This window comes from Urocitellus parryii, chromosome 4 (assembly GCF_045843805.1).
Source record: "Urocitellus parryii isolate mUroPar1 chromosome 4, mUroPar1.hap1, whole genome shotgun sequence".
Taxonomy (NCBI): Eukaryota; Metazoa; Chordata; class Mammalia; order Rodentia; family Sciuridae; genus Urocitellus; species Urocitellus parryii.
The window spans coordinates 159,855,740-159,870,594 of NC_135534.1; the positions used below are offsets into that span (position 1 = coordinate 159,855,740).

General features: G+C 40.2%; 1 protein-coding gene across 1 annotated transcript in view; it reads left to right on the top strand.

Annotated features, from left to right (window-relative positions):
* Sh3gl2 (SH3 domain containing GRB2 like 2, endophilin A1) overlaps positions 1–2,493 on the top strand; it is a 215,753-nt gene extending 213,260 nt beyond the window's left edge. Inside the window, exon 9 of the mRNA XM_026397572.2 lies at positions 990–2,493. Within this exon, the coding sequence (XP_026253357.1) occupies positions 990–1,189 (200 nt within the window). The 3' untranslated portion in view covers positions 1,190–2,493. The remainder of the gene's footprint in view (positions 1–989) is intronic.
* Positions 2,494–14,855: the final 12,362 nt, after the last annotated feature.

Genomic DNA, 14,855 nt, shown 5'->3' on the forward strand with positions numbered 1-14,855 from the left:
TATGTACTTGGGTCCATATTCATAAGTATATGTGGGCTATATTAATATATTTGGTCATTTCGTGTATACACACACACACACACACACACACACACACAGACATATACACACTGTGTGTGTGATGCCAGGGCATTGTGCATGTGAAGCAAGCACTCTGCCAACTGACCTATATCCCCAGCCCCAGATAGATATATTTTAAGATATGATTCCAACCCTTATTATTTTACTTAAAGTGAAATACATTATTTTTATCTACCATCATAGCTCTGAGCTTCAACATTTTACCAAGAATGAATTATATTTCTTTTAACATCATCTCATTTAGTAGACATAATCATATGAAGTAAGTTCTATTGTTAATTACAATTTGGAAAAAAATGAAACCAAGGGTGACCTTGTGCAAGGTCACACAGAGTAAGAACTTGAACCCAGTGTATTTTATTATTGTGCTTTCATTACATTACAGCAGTTTTCCAGAGGTGAGGTTTTTTTTTTTTTTTTGACGAATGAGAACTTAACTGTTATTCTGAGGATGTAAAGCATTGTACATGGAGTTAATTGTCCTATTTTGAATGTGCAGGGATTTTAAAGTGCTAATATAACAGGATTCTGGCCATGCTGTGTTACTAACCTAGATCTCATTATAAGCTCCCTAAGTCATAGGGTCTCCCATCTCTGGGTATTGTCGAGAAGGCAAACCTTAATGAATGCTGCTGTATGTATCACAAGAATAGATGTGGCCATTTTTTCATATTGAGAATAGAAACAGGAATATCCAACAACTTCCAAAGATTGAAGTAAGCATCTGAAAACTGTTAGGGTCAGGGTGGCCCTAGAGCGATGCTGGAGTCTAGTAGCAAGAGGGAGCATTGGCAGGGAGAGGTATATGAGAAGGAAGAAGGGGAACAAGAAGCCAGTTGGATGTAGCAGGCAGTAGATACTGCAAGTTAAATATCCTTTGTGTTCTTTTCTCCTGTTCCTACTCCCAGGTGTCCCAATGGATCAGCCCTGCTGCCGAGCTCTGTATGACTTTGAACCTGAAAATGAAGGGGAGTTGGGTTTTAAAGAGGGTGACATCATCACACTCACCAACCAAATTGATGAGAACTGGTATGAGGGGATGCTTCATGGCCAGTCAGGCTTCTTCCCCATCAATTATGTAGAAATTCTGGTTGCCCTGCCCCATTAGAAAGTTATGCTGGCTGGCTCACCTTTTCTTGACCCAGATAGTTAAGTTTAACCACTGCTTTGATAATGCTGCTTTACAACGCATCTCGAGTGCAGGCCGCAGTGGACCAAGTCATCATGCCCCACAAGTATCTTGGGTTGACTTGTGTGCTCCCACAGGAGCCTTGGTGACGGATGGTATCTTCCAAGCCTGGTGGGCATGGCATGTGCTTTTAAACACCATCTGAGACTAGCTGGTAGTCACAGAACTACTGTTTACCCAGTTCTCAGGAGGCTGTGGTTTCTTAGAATATGACTATGAGCCACATCACAAAAAAACCATCCTACTGAAGATATTATCTATCACCTAGGGGCCATTCAGGCCTCAACTTCTTCATTCAAAGAGGAGAGAGTTATTTCTTTTTCACTTTGTCCCTTCCTAAATATGTGAGGCATGGAATTGTCAAAAAAGCCTCCCTCACCAGCAAATTGTCTTCTGGTCTGAATGAATAAGTTTCCTGATGCCAGCAGTAGAAAAGTATTAATGGTGGGCTCAGAGCATTCCTCTGGAAACAGTCACCTTTTTCTCCCCATTGATGCCTATTTCTGAGATACAGCCTGTTTTCTTTACTCCCTGTTATTAAATCCAGTGGGCCAGGGGAGAGAGATACTCATTTATTTTGAAGTGAGACAGCAATCGGCATATTGTAGAAAGGGTTGAAAAGAAGAAGTTCTCCATTATGAGGAATTGGGAAAAGATCTGGTTTTCAAGCTCAAATTTCTTGCTGTACAGAAGCCATGTACATAGTTAGACCATATCTGGAGGTTACGGGAAGGGGGAACAGTTATCTTCCCTTCAGTTTTATTCATGAATTATATGTCTCATCACATAAATTCTTTAGGCACAGAGATACAAGGAGAAAAATACTAGTAACCATTTCCCACAACTTCATAGACCAAGAAACAGTGAATGTCTTTCCTTTCCACTTTTACCTTGTGTTCCTTGAACATCATTTGTGTGTATTTGCCCTCAATGAGGACCAAATAAAGATGATTTTTGTGCTTAGCGGTTTAAGGTTTGTGACTGCATATGCAAAACCTCTCCCAATTCAGTCATCACATCTACATCTGTCCCTTCTATCCCATCTCCATCTGGTGTGTACAGTGCTGTGTGTAAACTTACCAGTGTTGTTTTTTCCCCCTATATCAGTCATGAAAGTCCTGTTAGGTATCCAGAGTTCTATTTATCTAGCTGTACAGACTATTTCAGAGATTTAATGTGTTGCTTCCGATGTGCCACCTGCAGTAGTGGATCATGTGGAGTGAAAGGCAAATCTTACTGCTTAACGTATAAACTCTCACCCGGGAAGCATTGCTGTTTCCAATAAATATTGCTGAAAACAAACACAGAGGCTCTGCTTCTTCATTTTGTGTCCATTTTGAGGGTCTGACAGTGGGTAGAAGAGGACTCACTTCAGTCTCCTTTATCTCCTGTTGCACCCAGACCTGACTCCAACCACCTTTCTATCTCACTGTAAGTAGGAAGGTTCCAGCAGCAAGAAGCCAGCTGAACATTGGTAACTTCCATTAACTCCAGGAAGGAGAAGAACTTGAGAGATGAGACAAGTGAAGAGGGGAGGTCTCAAGATCCCATAAGATGCACCAGTGGCAACAGCAAGATAATAATACAATAAAGGGCAAATGAAATATATCACATCAACCAGTCTTTTTATTTCCTCTTATACATGAAGAGAAACAAATATATATTGGAAAAACAGTTGGGTCAAAGTCCAGCATTATAAAATAAAATAAAATAAAATAAAAAATCCAGCATTCTTTTCTCTTGTTGTGTTGTGTGTAGCAGCACTGGGCAGGTGGCAACAGGGGAAGTTGCACACAGAATAGGTATTTCCAAAGCTTCCAAGAAAATAAGCATGCTCTTTGTATATTAGGCACCCTTTAAATTATTTTATGCTCAGACTAGTAATCCAAATTTTCGAAACTAACATGAAGAGTTTTAATAACTTACATATGTGAACTAACCTAACAAAAACAATGTTTTCGCAAGCTACACGAGTTATAGATTATTAAAGATTAATTCAGTTTTAAAAAATTACTAATGACGTTGTGAATGTAGAAATCCAGAAGGATCTCAAGATAAAATGTTAATAAATGATTTTTATAGGATTACTCTGTATAAGATGAAAATTTCAATTAAAAAAATTACAGAAGCATCGAAAGGTCAAACCTATAGATAGAAATCTAGCAAGATCTCTGCATATGAAATTATGGAATATGTTTTAGGAAAAATAGTCAGTGAAGAGGTATTCTGTGTTTCTGGATTGGAAAAGTCGGTTCAGTAAAGGTAAGATATTTCTCCAAATTTACCTGTTGAAATATTCAATGTGGTCTCAACCAAAATCTAAGAATGTTTGTTTCTTTGTATTCAATTTCAAGCCTTATAAAATTTACATGTAAAAGCAAAGGGATATTTTTTCTTGAAGGACAAACTTGGAGGACTTACCCAATATAAATCTAAAACATAAAGTTTTAGTGATTAAGGTAGTATACTGTTAATGCAACAGTAGAAGCATAGATAGTCTATACAGAATAGTGAATCCAGAAAGAGACATTCAACCATATTTGAACCAATAAAGCATTCCATTATCTTTAATGTGATATAGTCATATCAGCTGTATCTGTTTAATGTTATTTTTGTGACCTAAAGGATAACTAACAACAAGACCTGACGAAATAGAGTAATATCATTATGAGTCAATGTCAATTGAAATAAAAGTGCCCTGACCATAGATTCCAGGATTCAAAAAACCTTTTTTCCAGGGAGTGTTCTGGAGATTATTACTAATACACTTAGCAGATTCATAACTGTTTGAATTTCTTATTTTTATTGAACTATGTAGTAAATAGTTTGTAATGAAATCATAAATATAGAAAAGAATAGACAACTCTGTGGACTATCAGTGGAAGTTAAACTTCTCCAAAATACTTGCCCTTCAAAGTAATCACAGAACAAACTTTCAGAAATGGAAGTGGAACTGAATTAAACTGAACCTAAAATGGGACAATTGTCTCTCTATTTTTCAAATAGGTTTAATAGGTCTTAAAGAGAAAACTCTGGAAACATAGTCCTCCCTCCCACACTCAATTTATCTTCTTTGTAAATAAGTACACAATAAGAATATGACCAGAAATGGAAACTTCTGTGGGACTATGTATATGTGGTATATAACCTAGACCATCACTGCATATATTGCTTAGGAAATCGGTGTATTCTCAGGCTGTTACTTCCAGGATAGCATCTAACATTCTGGATGAAGCCATGTGGACACATTTTAAAACCCATTGTTTCACCAGCCAGGTTAACAACTGCTTAACGTGCCCACTGCCCTTCATCCCCTGTGGATGGAGTGGAAGGACAGACTTTAAGATGAAGAAAGAGGCGTGACACCTGCGCTAAGAACTCTGGGTGGTGGCTGGGAGAGAAGACATGCAATACAACAAGGCCAATACCAGCTTTTTCTGGGCACCACTGTTGAGACCTGTTCTGACTCCAGGTTAAAGGAGCTGTCAAATTGACCAGCAACGCTGTTTTTAAGGGCTCATTGAGTGCTAGCTACTTAAAGTTCAGGCCCTTGAATGTCAGTGCAAATGAGTAGATGATGGTGGCCTTCCACTTAGAGAAGGCTACAATGCTTGACAAGTGAAATTGTCCACATTAAAAGCAAAAGCAAAGAGCTTCTCAAAACCATTTGCTTAGAACAGAAGGTGGATTCGCTGGAGTTGGGAAAATGTGAGAATCTATTTTTAAAAAGCTCTACCAGTGATTCTAATGTATATTTCTTATCCAAGCATCTGCCTTCATCAGAATTCAGATAAGAGATTAGGAAGGGACCTAGAGTACCTCAACCTTCCTAAAAGTTGCACCTGGGGTTAATTGTACAAACTGAATTTCAAGGTTTTTGTTCCAGCTACTCTGAATCAGAGTTGCCCACAGAGGGGCCTAGGAAATTATATTTACCATCAGAAAGGTTTAGGAAAAATCTGCAGTGCTGATGTGAATCAGTATTCTAAATAAGCAGAATCATGGGTCTTGTTAAAGCAGATGTCTGAGGCCCACCTCCAGAAACCATTCCAAATCTGGAGCCAGAACCTGAGAATTCACATTTCTACCAAGCTCCATAGTGTTATTGCCCATCCCTGGACAACACTTGGAGTATCACTGTTCTACTAGATCAACTTCTTGGGAAGGGTCAGCTGTTTCCTGCCTGTGGTGTTGAACATGATAAGGAAACATTGACACACTATTCATTATTATTATTTTCCCCAAATAATTGTTCATTGTGCTCTCACACACAATAGAATTTTCTATGTAGAATGACGAGTGGGGAAAATCCAGGCATATTCTGCAGACCTGAGAGGTGGCACTTCAGGCATGCTTTGGTGGCTGCTTCAACATGCTCTGGAGAGTCCCAGTCTACTTCCCAAATGACTCAGATTCCCACGAGTTTGGGAAGTACTCCTCTAGATACAAATGTTCTAAATAAGCAGGACACTGCTCACTGACTTTTTCTTGTTAATTTTTTGCTTTAAGGTATTCATGTTTATTGATTCAATAATATTTGATATATGCTTTTCTACCCTTACTCTAGAGTGATTTTGCAAATTCAGGAACTCCAGTGATTTTTTTTTTTTTAAATTGAGGACAAAAGGCATCCTGATCTGAGTCTGTGCTGACTTGGAGTCTCTATCTTCTCTCTTCCCTGCCATTCCTTGATGCCTCACTGCTAACTTCCTGTATCCTGAGGGGTCAGGAGAAAGGGTTGTCTATAGTAGTCTCAAAAGCCCCACATGGGGCCACTGCCAGAGTTCTTGCTTTTCTTGTTTAGATCAGTGGGTCACATGCTTCAGTGCATATCAGAATCATGAAGGACGCATGTTAAAATGCAGATTCTTGGGTCCTGACCACACCAGGAGTAAGGCCAGGATTCTCATGTTTTACAGCTCCTGTCCCACCCTATGGTTTGTTTGCAGGTCCTGACAAAGCCACACTCTGAGAAACCCTGGTTCATACTTGGGAATATTGATTTGTGAGTATGTTGGAGGAGGATCAATTAATAGACATGGGCTGGCAATTGAGGAGAAAGAAGGAACCAGCTTCCTCTCACCTTGTAGTGCAAGTGATTTCCATGACAAGACAGTGAAAAACACTGCAGAATGCACAAGTCAGCTCCTGATGCTGACAGCAACATAGCCTCTTCTCTTGGTTTTTCTGTTTAAGAACATCAAGGACCGACGAGGTGGCACAGACCTATAATCCCAGTGGCTCGGGAGGCTGAGGCAGGAGGATCGTGAGCCAGCCTCAGCAAAGGCAAGGCACTAAGTAACTCAGTGAGACCCTGTCTCTCAATAAAATTAAAATAGGGCTGGGGATGTGGCTCAGTTCATATTAGGGGTATCCCTAATACCCGCCCCCCCCAAAAAAAAAATCAAGGATTTGAAATTGTTGCGTAGGAAATAGCAATCGGGCAGAGGAAGATAGTTCATGAGTCGGAGGAAACCTGGATTGACTGACATAATGTATCCAAACACCAACATTTTAGTGCCATCTGATGATTATATATTTTATATCCTCCCCTCCTTTCTCTTATTTTCCTGTAAGTAGTTTCATGGAGCCTAGATTGCCCTCTGCTGGCCAAAAAAAAAAAAAAAAAGTAAAACTGACAAATTCCCCTGGTGGTTTTAAAATCCTCAAATGTAGGCAGAACTTAAGATCTCCCTTTTCCCTGTCATATGCTGCTGTAGCCCTTGATCCTTTAACAAGCCAATTTTATCAGGTCTGCCAATAAATCTTTCCCAGTTCAGCCTTGTATTCCTAACTCCCATCCCCAGTTCACTCTCCAGAAATCCACTCCCACATGTATAACTCGTACCTATTGGTGTGTATTAGTCTCTTCTTTCTTCATGGTGTGGATTATTTCTTGCAGGGAAGACACTGCATCTCTCTGCTGTGGGTGACTAATCTGTGACAACATTAGCCCAGAGGCAGAGAGAGGCAGCAAGGGCTGAGATTTTAAAAAGCAGTCCGAGGGTGGAGGAGGATGGAACCTGAGGGGCTTCAAGCAAGGGGAGGGCTGGTCTTCCCTAGAGAAGTGGAGGAAGAATTTGTCTGTCAGGTGGGATAATTCAGAAAAATCCATATTCAAGATTCTGGGCCTCATGCACCTAGCCAGTTCCATTGCTGTTTTCTGGGTTCCACTTTCCCTGACTTCGATGTAAGATACTATTAAAATTGCATATTCCATTTTCTTTACAGTTTTATCTCAACAGATTCTGATTTGGATTTCTATTAGAGTCTGCTTTGCTGCAGAAGATAGGGACCTCCCAAAGGCTTCCTTAGAGGTTCTCTGGCTTTCATAGCTCATGGTTGGCTGACCTGTAGCCATCATTTTTTTTTCAGGATATTCAAAGCAATTACCAAAATAGTGCTACAGTCTTTATAATTACAGTTGCCCTATACCCTTCAAGTCCCATATGTAACTTCACCTTCCCTCTGTACCTAATCCTAACCCCCACAGGAAAATGTTGATAATTGTGATGATTTGTCCATCAATGACCACTACAAATGGTGTCCTTATTGCCACCTGATTGGTGGGTAATCATCTCCAAAATTCCATTCTGAGTACATGCATTCCGGGACCATTTCTGGTACTGCCTTTCTCAGCTTGGTCCCCCAAGCTGTTCTAGAGGTGTCATGTTTTGGCAACTAGTACTTGATCCCACTGGAAAATGCTGAGGAGGAATATTTGCTTGGGGAGTGAAATGGGAAACAATTGTCTTTTGGCTCCTATCCCCGACACTTCTGGGTATCTCATGGCTGAATACAAGAGTAGGTTTCCAAGAATCAAGTAGGCAGCCCTAATCTAGAGCAAGGCACTAGCTGAATCTGTACAAATCAGTGAAACTTGCATGCAAGTGTATGCCGCAGCTTGGCAGGAGTAAGAAGTAGGGCCAAGAGGATTTTGAAGTGATGCACAATATATACCCTACCTCCTACCGCAGGCAGCTCATGCTCAATCCAATTCTACCCTTCTCCACAGATTTTGCAACTCTTGTTATATCAAGGATATTTATCTGTCACATCAAGGGAAGCTGCTTACCCAGAGGAAGTATATTTTTGCTGGCACCTTGTGAGCCCCTGAGACAGCTCACTAAGCATTACCCCTGCAGAACTTCTTCCTATGACATTTTTGCACCTGCTTGGCTACTTTGGACCATCCCTAGATGCCTTTTGAGCCTGAGGATTATATCTCTTTTCTAGCTTTGCTCAAAATGTCATTGCCCCCACCAATTTTATTTCCATTCGTCTTGTTGTGTATGATATCCTGGAAGAAGACTAGGAAATTTCTGTTTCACTGAGGTCTTTATACCAGAATTCCTATTCTAATTCTTTAAATCACAAGGAGATGGAAATGTCAGGTTCATGAGTGGGGGATGAATCCTGAGCCTCACTCTCATCTGGATTACTCTCTGCCCCATAGCTAACTTTGCTGATTATAACCCCCTGCTGAAGAGAGGATGTTTCAATCGTCCTCATGGTCCTGACCCAAGATGGCATGATTCTCTTGGTGGACTGTGGGCTTCTGTCTGCACACACAGCTGAACTTCTGAATTGGCCACTGGTAAGTATTCTCCGGGATAGGGACTACCTGTCTGGACACATTATTTTTCTTCAAGGTAGAAATCATAAGCCTGGGGTGGTATCTAATTTCAACTCTCTCTCTTCATTTGTGGCAGATAGTTCCTTGTCCTAGGAAAGTTGCAAATGCCCCTGTATCTTGCCTAAAGATATATAGGGCATAGTTCATTTGCTTCACAGGGATGGCAGGGGAGGGGATTTTCTTGAGCATTTCCATAGATGCTTGACATATATTGTCTCATGTAATGTATGCAACAAACCCAAGAGAAAGGTGTCAATTTTACATATGAAGAAACTGTGGCTGAGCATTATAGTACCAATTTTTTCTGACTCCAAAGTTCAGGATTTTCTTGTACAACAGCAGTTACCTAGTAACTCATATTTTGTAGATGAGGAACACAAGTCCTCAAATTCAAAACACAGAACCTCTCACTCCTATTCAAGAGCTCTGTTATACTGAGTAGATGAGACTCTCTGAGCCCCAGATTCCTTCATCATAAAAGAAGGGATATAATAGCGCCTTCCTAATGGTTATGGTCATTTGTTGAGGATTCAGTGATTTCATACATGTGAAGTATTTAAAATACTGGAATACACAGTATAGGCATGCCATGTGGTTTAGTGAAACAAAGCCCAAACAAGGCTCACAGATTCTGGGGCTAGAATCAGTTCTTCTAATCCCCACTCTAAAGTCCTCCTTTATTATACATATCTAAAATGGTAATTTAATCTATGGGAAAATGAATTTCACTTTCCAAAATACTCTTTATACACCTCTTTTCAGCCAATATGATATTAAACAGTGACAATTCATGGTTTTGATTATTTGTAGACTGCAACCAGTATAGACATTAAAATTCATTCCCTTGGGCTGGGACTGGGGCTCAGCAGTAGAACGCTTGCCTTGCATGTGCGAGACCCTGGGTTCGATCCTCAGCACCACATAAAAATAAATAAGTGAAATAAAGATATTGTGTCCAATTACAACTAAAAATAAATATTTAAAAAATTCATTCCCTCATTCTTTAGGCAAGGGAAGCAGGAACTCATTTAGAGCCAATCAGACTTTAAAGATGGGAGGTATCAAACTGGAGAGACCAAATAAATGGATGTTGATCAAGCAGGAAAAGTCATGCCTTGTGAATCTTTGGGATGGATATAGCTCATACCTCTCCTATTCATTACAGCAGTGAAGATGTTGATTGCAAGTGACAATTACCAACATACACTAAAACAAAACTGAACAAAAAAGGAATGAGTTGGTAAATGCAATTGGTAGGCTTTAGGGTAGAATTCACTTTGGACAAGACTAGAAGTAGCTGGGTGTGGTGGGTACACACCTATAATCCCAGCTCCTAGTGAGGCTGAGGCAAGAGGATTGCAAATTTAAGGCTAGACTAGGCAAATTAGCAAGATTTTTGTATCAAAATAAAAAATCAGGGCTGGAAATGTAGCTCTGTGGTAGAGCGCTCCTGGGTTCAATGCCCAGTGTCACAAACAAACAAACAAAAACAATTCTAGGAACTAAGAAATGCCATTGGCGCTTATTGTTCTCTTAAAAAAAATTTGCCAGGGGGCTACGGGGATTGAACCCAGGGGTGCTTAAACACTGAATCATATCCCCAGCCCTTTTTTATATTTTATTTAGAGACAGGGTCTCACTGAGTTGCTTAGGGCCTCGAAAAATTGCTGAGGCTGGTTTTGAACTGGAAATCCTCCTGCCTTAGCCTCCCAAGCTGCCGGGATTTCAGATGTGTGCCGCTGCACCTGGAATTTAATTTTTAGGAATTTTTTTTAAAAAATTTCTCATCTGTGCATGTTTCCACTCTTTTTTAATGTGTTGGCTTAATTCTCACCTGCTGTAGACATCTTTTGCATGTCACGAGAAAGATAATTGCTGACAGGTACAAATCTTCATCCTTATAGGAAGAGAGTCCCTTTTTCTTCCAAATAGAAACATCTCATGGGAAAACTCTGATTGGCCCCACTTGGGTCTGTGTTCATCATTGGGCCAGTTTTCTGGTTCAATCTCTCTTGTTAGGTGGATGTGGTCCTATGGTAGTCCCGTAATTGTCATTGCTCTCCCTTGTGGAATAGGAGGTTCATGGTTTGGGGATGGAGAAGCAGCAGCTCCCAAAGTGAAAGCAAGAAGCCATACAAGCAAAAATCAACTAGTGTCCACCCTGCCACCTCAATCTCAAACATTCTCAATTGTTCCCTTCCTCTTTCCCCTCCAGTCTAGGTCCCAACCAATTTTTGGCTCTTGGTTCTTTTGCCATTTGTAATTTCATTTACTTTTAAGTTTAATATTTACATTTGATGCCCTGATGCTTGTCTCCTGGCTGTACCTGTGGGATTATGGTTCAGATGTGCTCCATTACTCTCCATGCACTGGCCAACCATTACAGACCCAGCTTCTAGCATTAGTTTTACCTTCCCAGCCCCTTGAGCTTCCAGACCTCTTGGTGATATCTGAGTTGCAGCATCTTAGGGCTCATGTGGCTGATAGTAAGCAGTTTATACAGAGCACTAAAGGGACTGGGGGAGCGTTGGTATCTCAATGTTAGGGAAAGATGAGAAATTTTAGGGTAGGAGATAGGACTGGAGACTAACAGTGTATCGGAGTGGAGCATTGCTTCAGTTCAGATCCTGGGAAAAAGGGAACTCTGAGGGATTACTCCAGGGTCAATGAAAAACATGGATGTCCTATTTTCTTTTATTTGTGGGAGGGTTGATAGTCTAAGACTCAATCTGTTCTCACTCCATATAGTTTTCTTGCCATTTGATGAAGGCATGAAATCATTCACTGCAGAGCACCCCACAGTTTTTAGTTTTCTTTTGCATCCCCGTGGTGGTGGTATGCATGTTCCTGACATCCTCTTTGTTTCTAGTAATTAGGAAGTTAGATCTAGAGAAGGACCTTGAGTTTTTTGCAAGACAGGCCCTTAGTGAATTCTTTCATTGAGTGACATTTAATCTTTGATAATTTATTTTTCTGTGATTTTGGCAGTCTCTTTGGACACATTACTTCATCAGGAATTGCAAAGTAATATCCTAACTTATTTATTTTTCATTTATTTACTAGAATACTTCTATAAAAAGAAACTTCCTTTTATCTACTACTTGTTTCTCAGTGGTACAGACTATATCGAAAAGTAGCATAAAATCTGGAATTTTTTCCTTCTGTTTTCCTGTTTTGAAAACAGAGTTAATTCACTAGCATCTCTAACAGTGACCAGTAAGTACCATTGTGAACTCATGGATCTAGCATATTTAATATGCTTCAGTTATTCTTACTGATACTCAAATTGCTACTGTTTGGGCCAATGTGAAGTGTGACTCCACTTGAGTTGAATTCTGAGGTTTTTCCATACAACCCTAGGTTTCCCACCTATATCTTCCTTGCTTTCTGGTGAGGTGAAAGGTGACACATCTGGTAGATTTATTGCCCTGGAACTACAATTGAATATTTATTCAAGGAATCCTGTTTCCTTTGAGCAGGAGATAGAGTCTTAAGACCTCAGACTAGGTGCCAGAGGGTCATTTTGTTTTCTGCATTAATGAGAATGCCATATTATTCAATTATAATTTATATAAGCAATATATAAGCTCTGACTGTTGCCAATTCCATGACAAGGCTTTATAGATTTTAGAAAATTTTTAAGTTATGTTTGACAGTATTTATGTTTAAATGGTTTTGTGGAATCCGCACCTCCTCCCCCATTATCCTTGGGGGCTTCTCAAAGATATCAGCTGTTATCCTCCCAAGGAGCTGAACTTAAGGCCTGATGAGAGGCCTGTGGGACTGCTGACCACGTGAGATATGCTTAATGAACAGAGAAATCAAGCTGTGCTTTCAAATATAAGTCTAAAATTGAAGTCACTAAGCCAGATGCTTTGAAATTCAGGCACTGATTTGTGTGAGCAAGCTGCTTCTCACATGGGCAGTCCTGTGTAATAGGCCTCAGGAGGACTGGCGGCAAGGATTTATTTATTTAACGATGGTTCAACATTCATTCAAGCAATGTGGGATGCCAGCTGGTGGGGAAATGCTCGCAGAGGCTGGAAAGGCCAGATCATCCGATCCGAGTGTTGTTTGTATAGCTGAGCTGTGCAAAAAGCTAAATTTTAACCTCATTGTGCTTAATCTGATTTCAGATAGTCATTAATCATAAGGTTCAGCTTTTCTGATGGCCTGATGCAATTATTTCCACCTTGGGGGCATTCCTACAGGAGAGCAGGAATGCACCTTTCCATCTACCAAGCTCCCCTTTCCCTGCATATTGCTGGAGACTGTTGTGTAAAAAGCAAGACTCCTCTTTGTACATCAGTTACCACCACTACCTCCCCTTTTCTCTTAAAAATATTGCATTTTATGATGCAGCTTAACTAATGGGTTCTGGAATCTTTAGTCAGAGGAGTTCTAGGATTTATACGCAGCATTACTTTGGTCCTTATCCAAATATCTAAAGAGGATTGTTGCCTTTACTTTTCAAAATAAAGTCGCTTTCTTCTTCTGAACTGAAAATGTGTAGTTCAGTCTTCAGAAGGAACATCTGATTCACAGAACTAGCTGATTTTTAGGTAAGAATGACAAATTACCTTTTTAGGTTTGGGACTATCCTCAGGTCAGACTAAGGGTAGGGAATGATTAAATCCTAATCTGTTAGTGAGACCCTGAGATATTATGACATTGTATCATTTGCCAGCCAATATTAAAGCAATACAACTCCTAAGCTGTACCCGTGCCATGTTTTGAAGTCTCTCTAGATCATGCACATGAATATTCCTATGATACTTGTATTAGGGAGGCTGGCTGCATGTTTTTTTTCTCTGGAGAATCACACAACTTTCACTTTCATCTCATCTACTTCTTTCTCCCCCTTTATGAGGAGAGGCAGCTTATTTAGGTAAAAACAACAACAACAACAGCAACAACAAAAACCAACACAATGAAGGTACCATATGTAGGAGCGTAATGATTTTCTGAGTACTAGGAGGAGACTGGAGGTGGACAAGACATGGGAATTCCAATCATTAATGGAACCCTCTGGTGGTTCCCTGGGGAATGTGGAGTTGTCTATGTGATAAATCTAATAATGCTGACTTCCCAGTTCTATGGGCTCTCAGTATCACCCAAAGAAGATCAGGTCCTGCAGGCTCAAAGAATTAGCATCTTTGTGATAACCACTGTGGTCAGCAACAGGAGTGTCCATCCAGATGTTTTGATGCTGTGCTGGGACCCTTGCACAATCCTAGGGAAATGGGAGAGCTCCAGTATTGATTGACTGAACTTTCCTTTAGAGAGTTGGATTTAAGTTTCTTTAGAGGGAACTGCAATCTGAAATTGTTCACAAGGCTCATGCCTCCAACTCCCCCCTGTATCTTCAGGGACCTCACTCCATCAGTTGCCACCTGTATCCCTCTCAAACCTGCTCCACCCCTTCCAGTGCTTCTTTCTCCTCAATATATAAACACACTCAACCCTCCCAATCTTGAATAGATGCCTTTTCCTGGACCCCATGCACTCCCTGTCTTCAATCTTCCTCCTTCCTTTCATAGAAATCTTCTTAAAAGAAAAACTAGAATGGCAATTATCAAGAATACAAGCAACAATAAGTGTTGGCAACGATGTGGGGAAAAAGGTACACTCATACATTGCTGATGGCACTGCAAATTGGTGCAACCACTGTAAAAGCAGTATGGAGATTCCTTAAAAAACTTGGAATGGAACCACCATTTGACCCAGCTATTCTACTCCTTATTCTATACCCAAAGGACTTAAAATAGCAAACTGTAGTGACATAGACACATCAAAGTTTATAGCTGCTCAATTCACAATAGCTAAACTGTGGAAGCAACCTAGATGCCCTTCAATAGATGAATGAATAAGAAAACTGTGGTATATATACACAATGGAATATTACTCAGCATTAAAAGAGAATAAAATTATGGCATTTGCAGATAAATG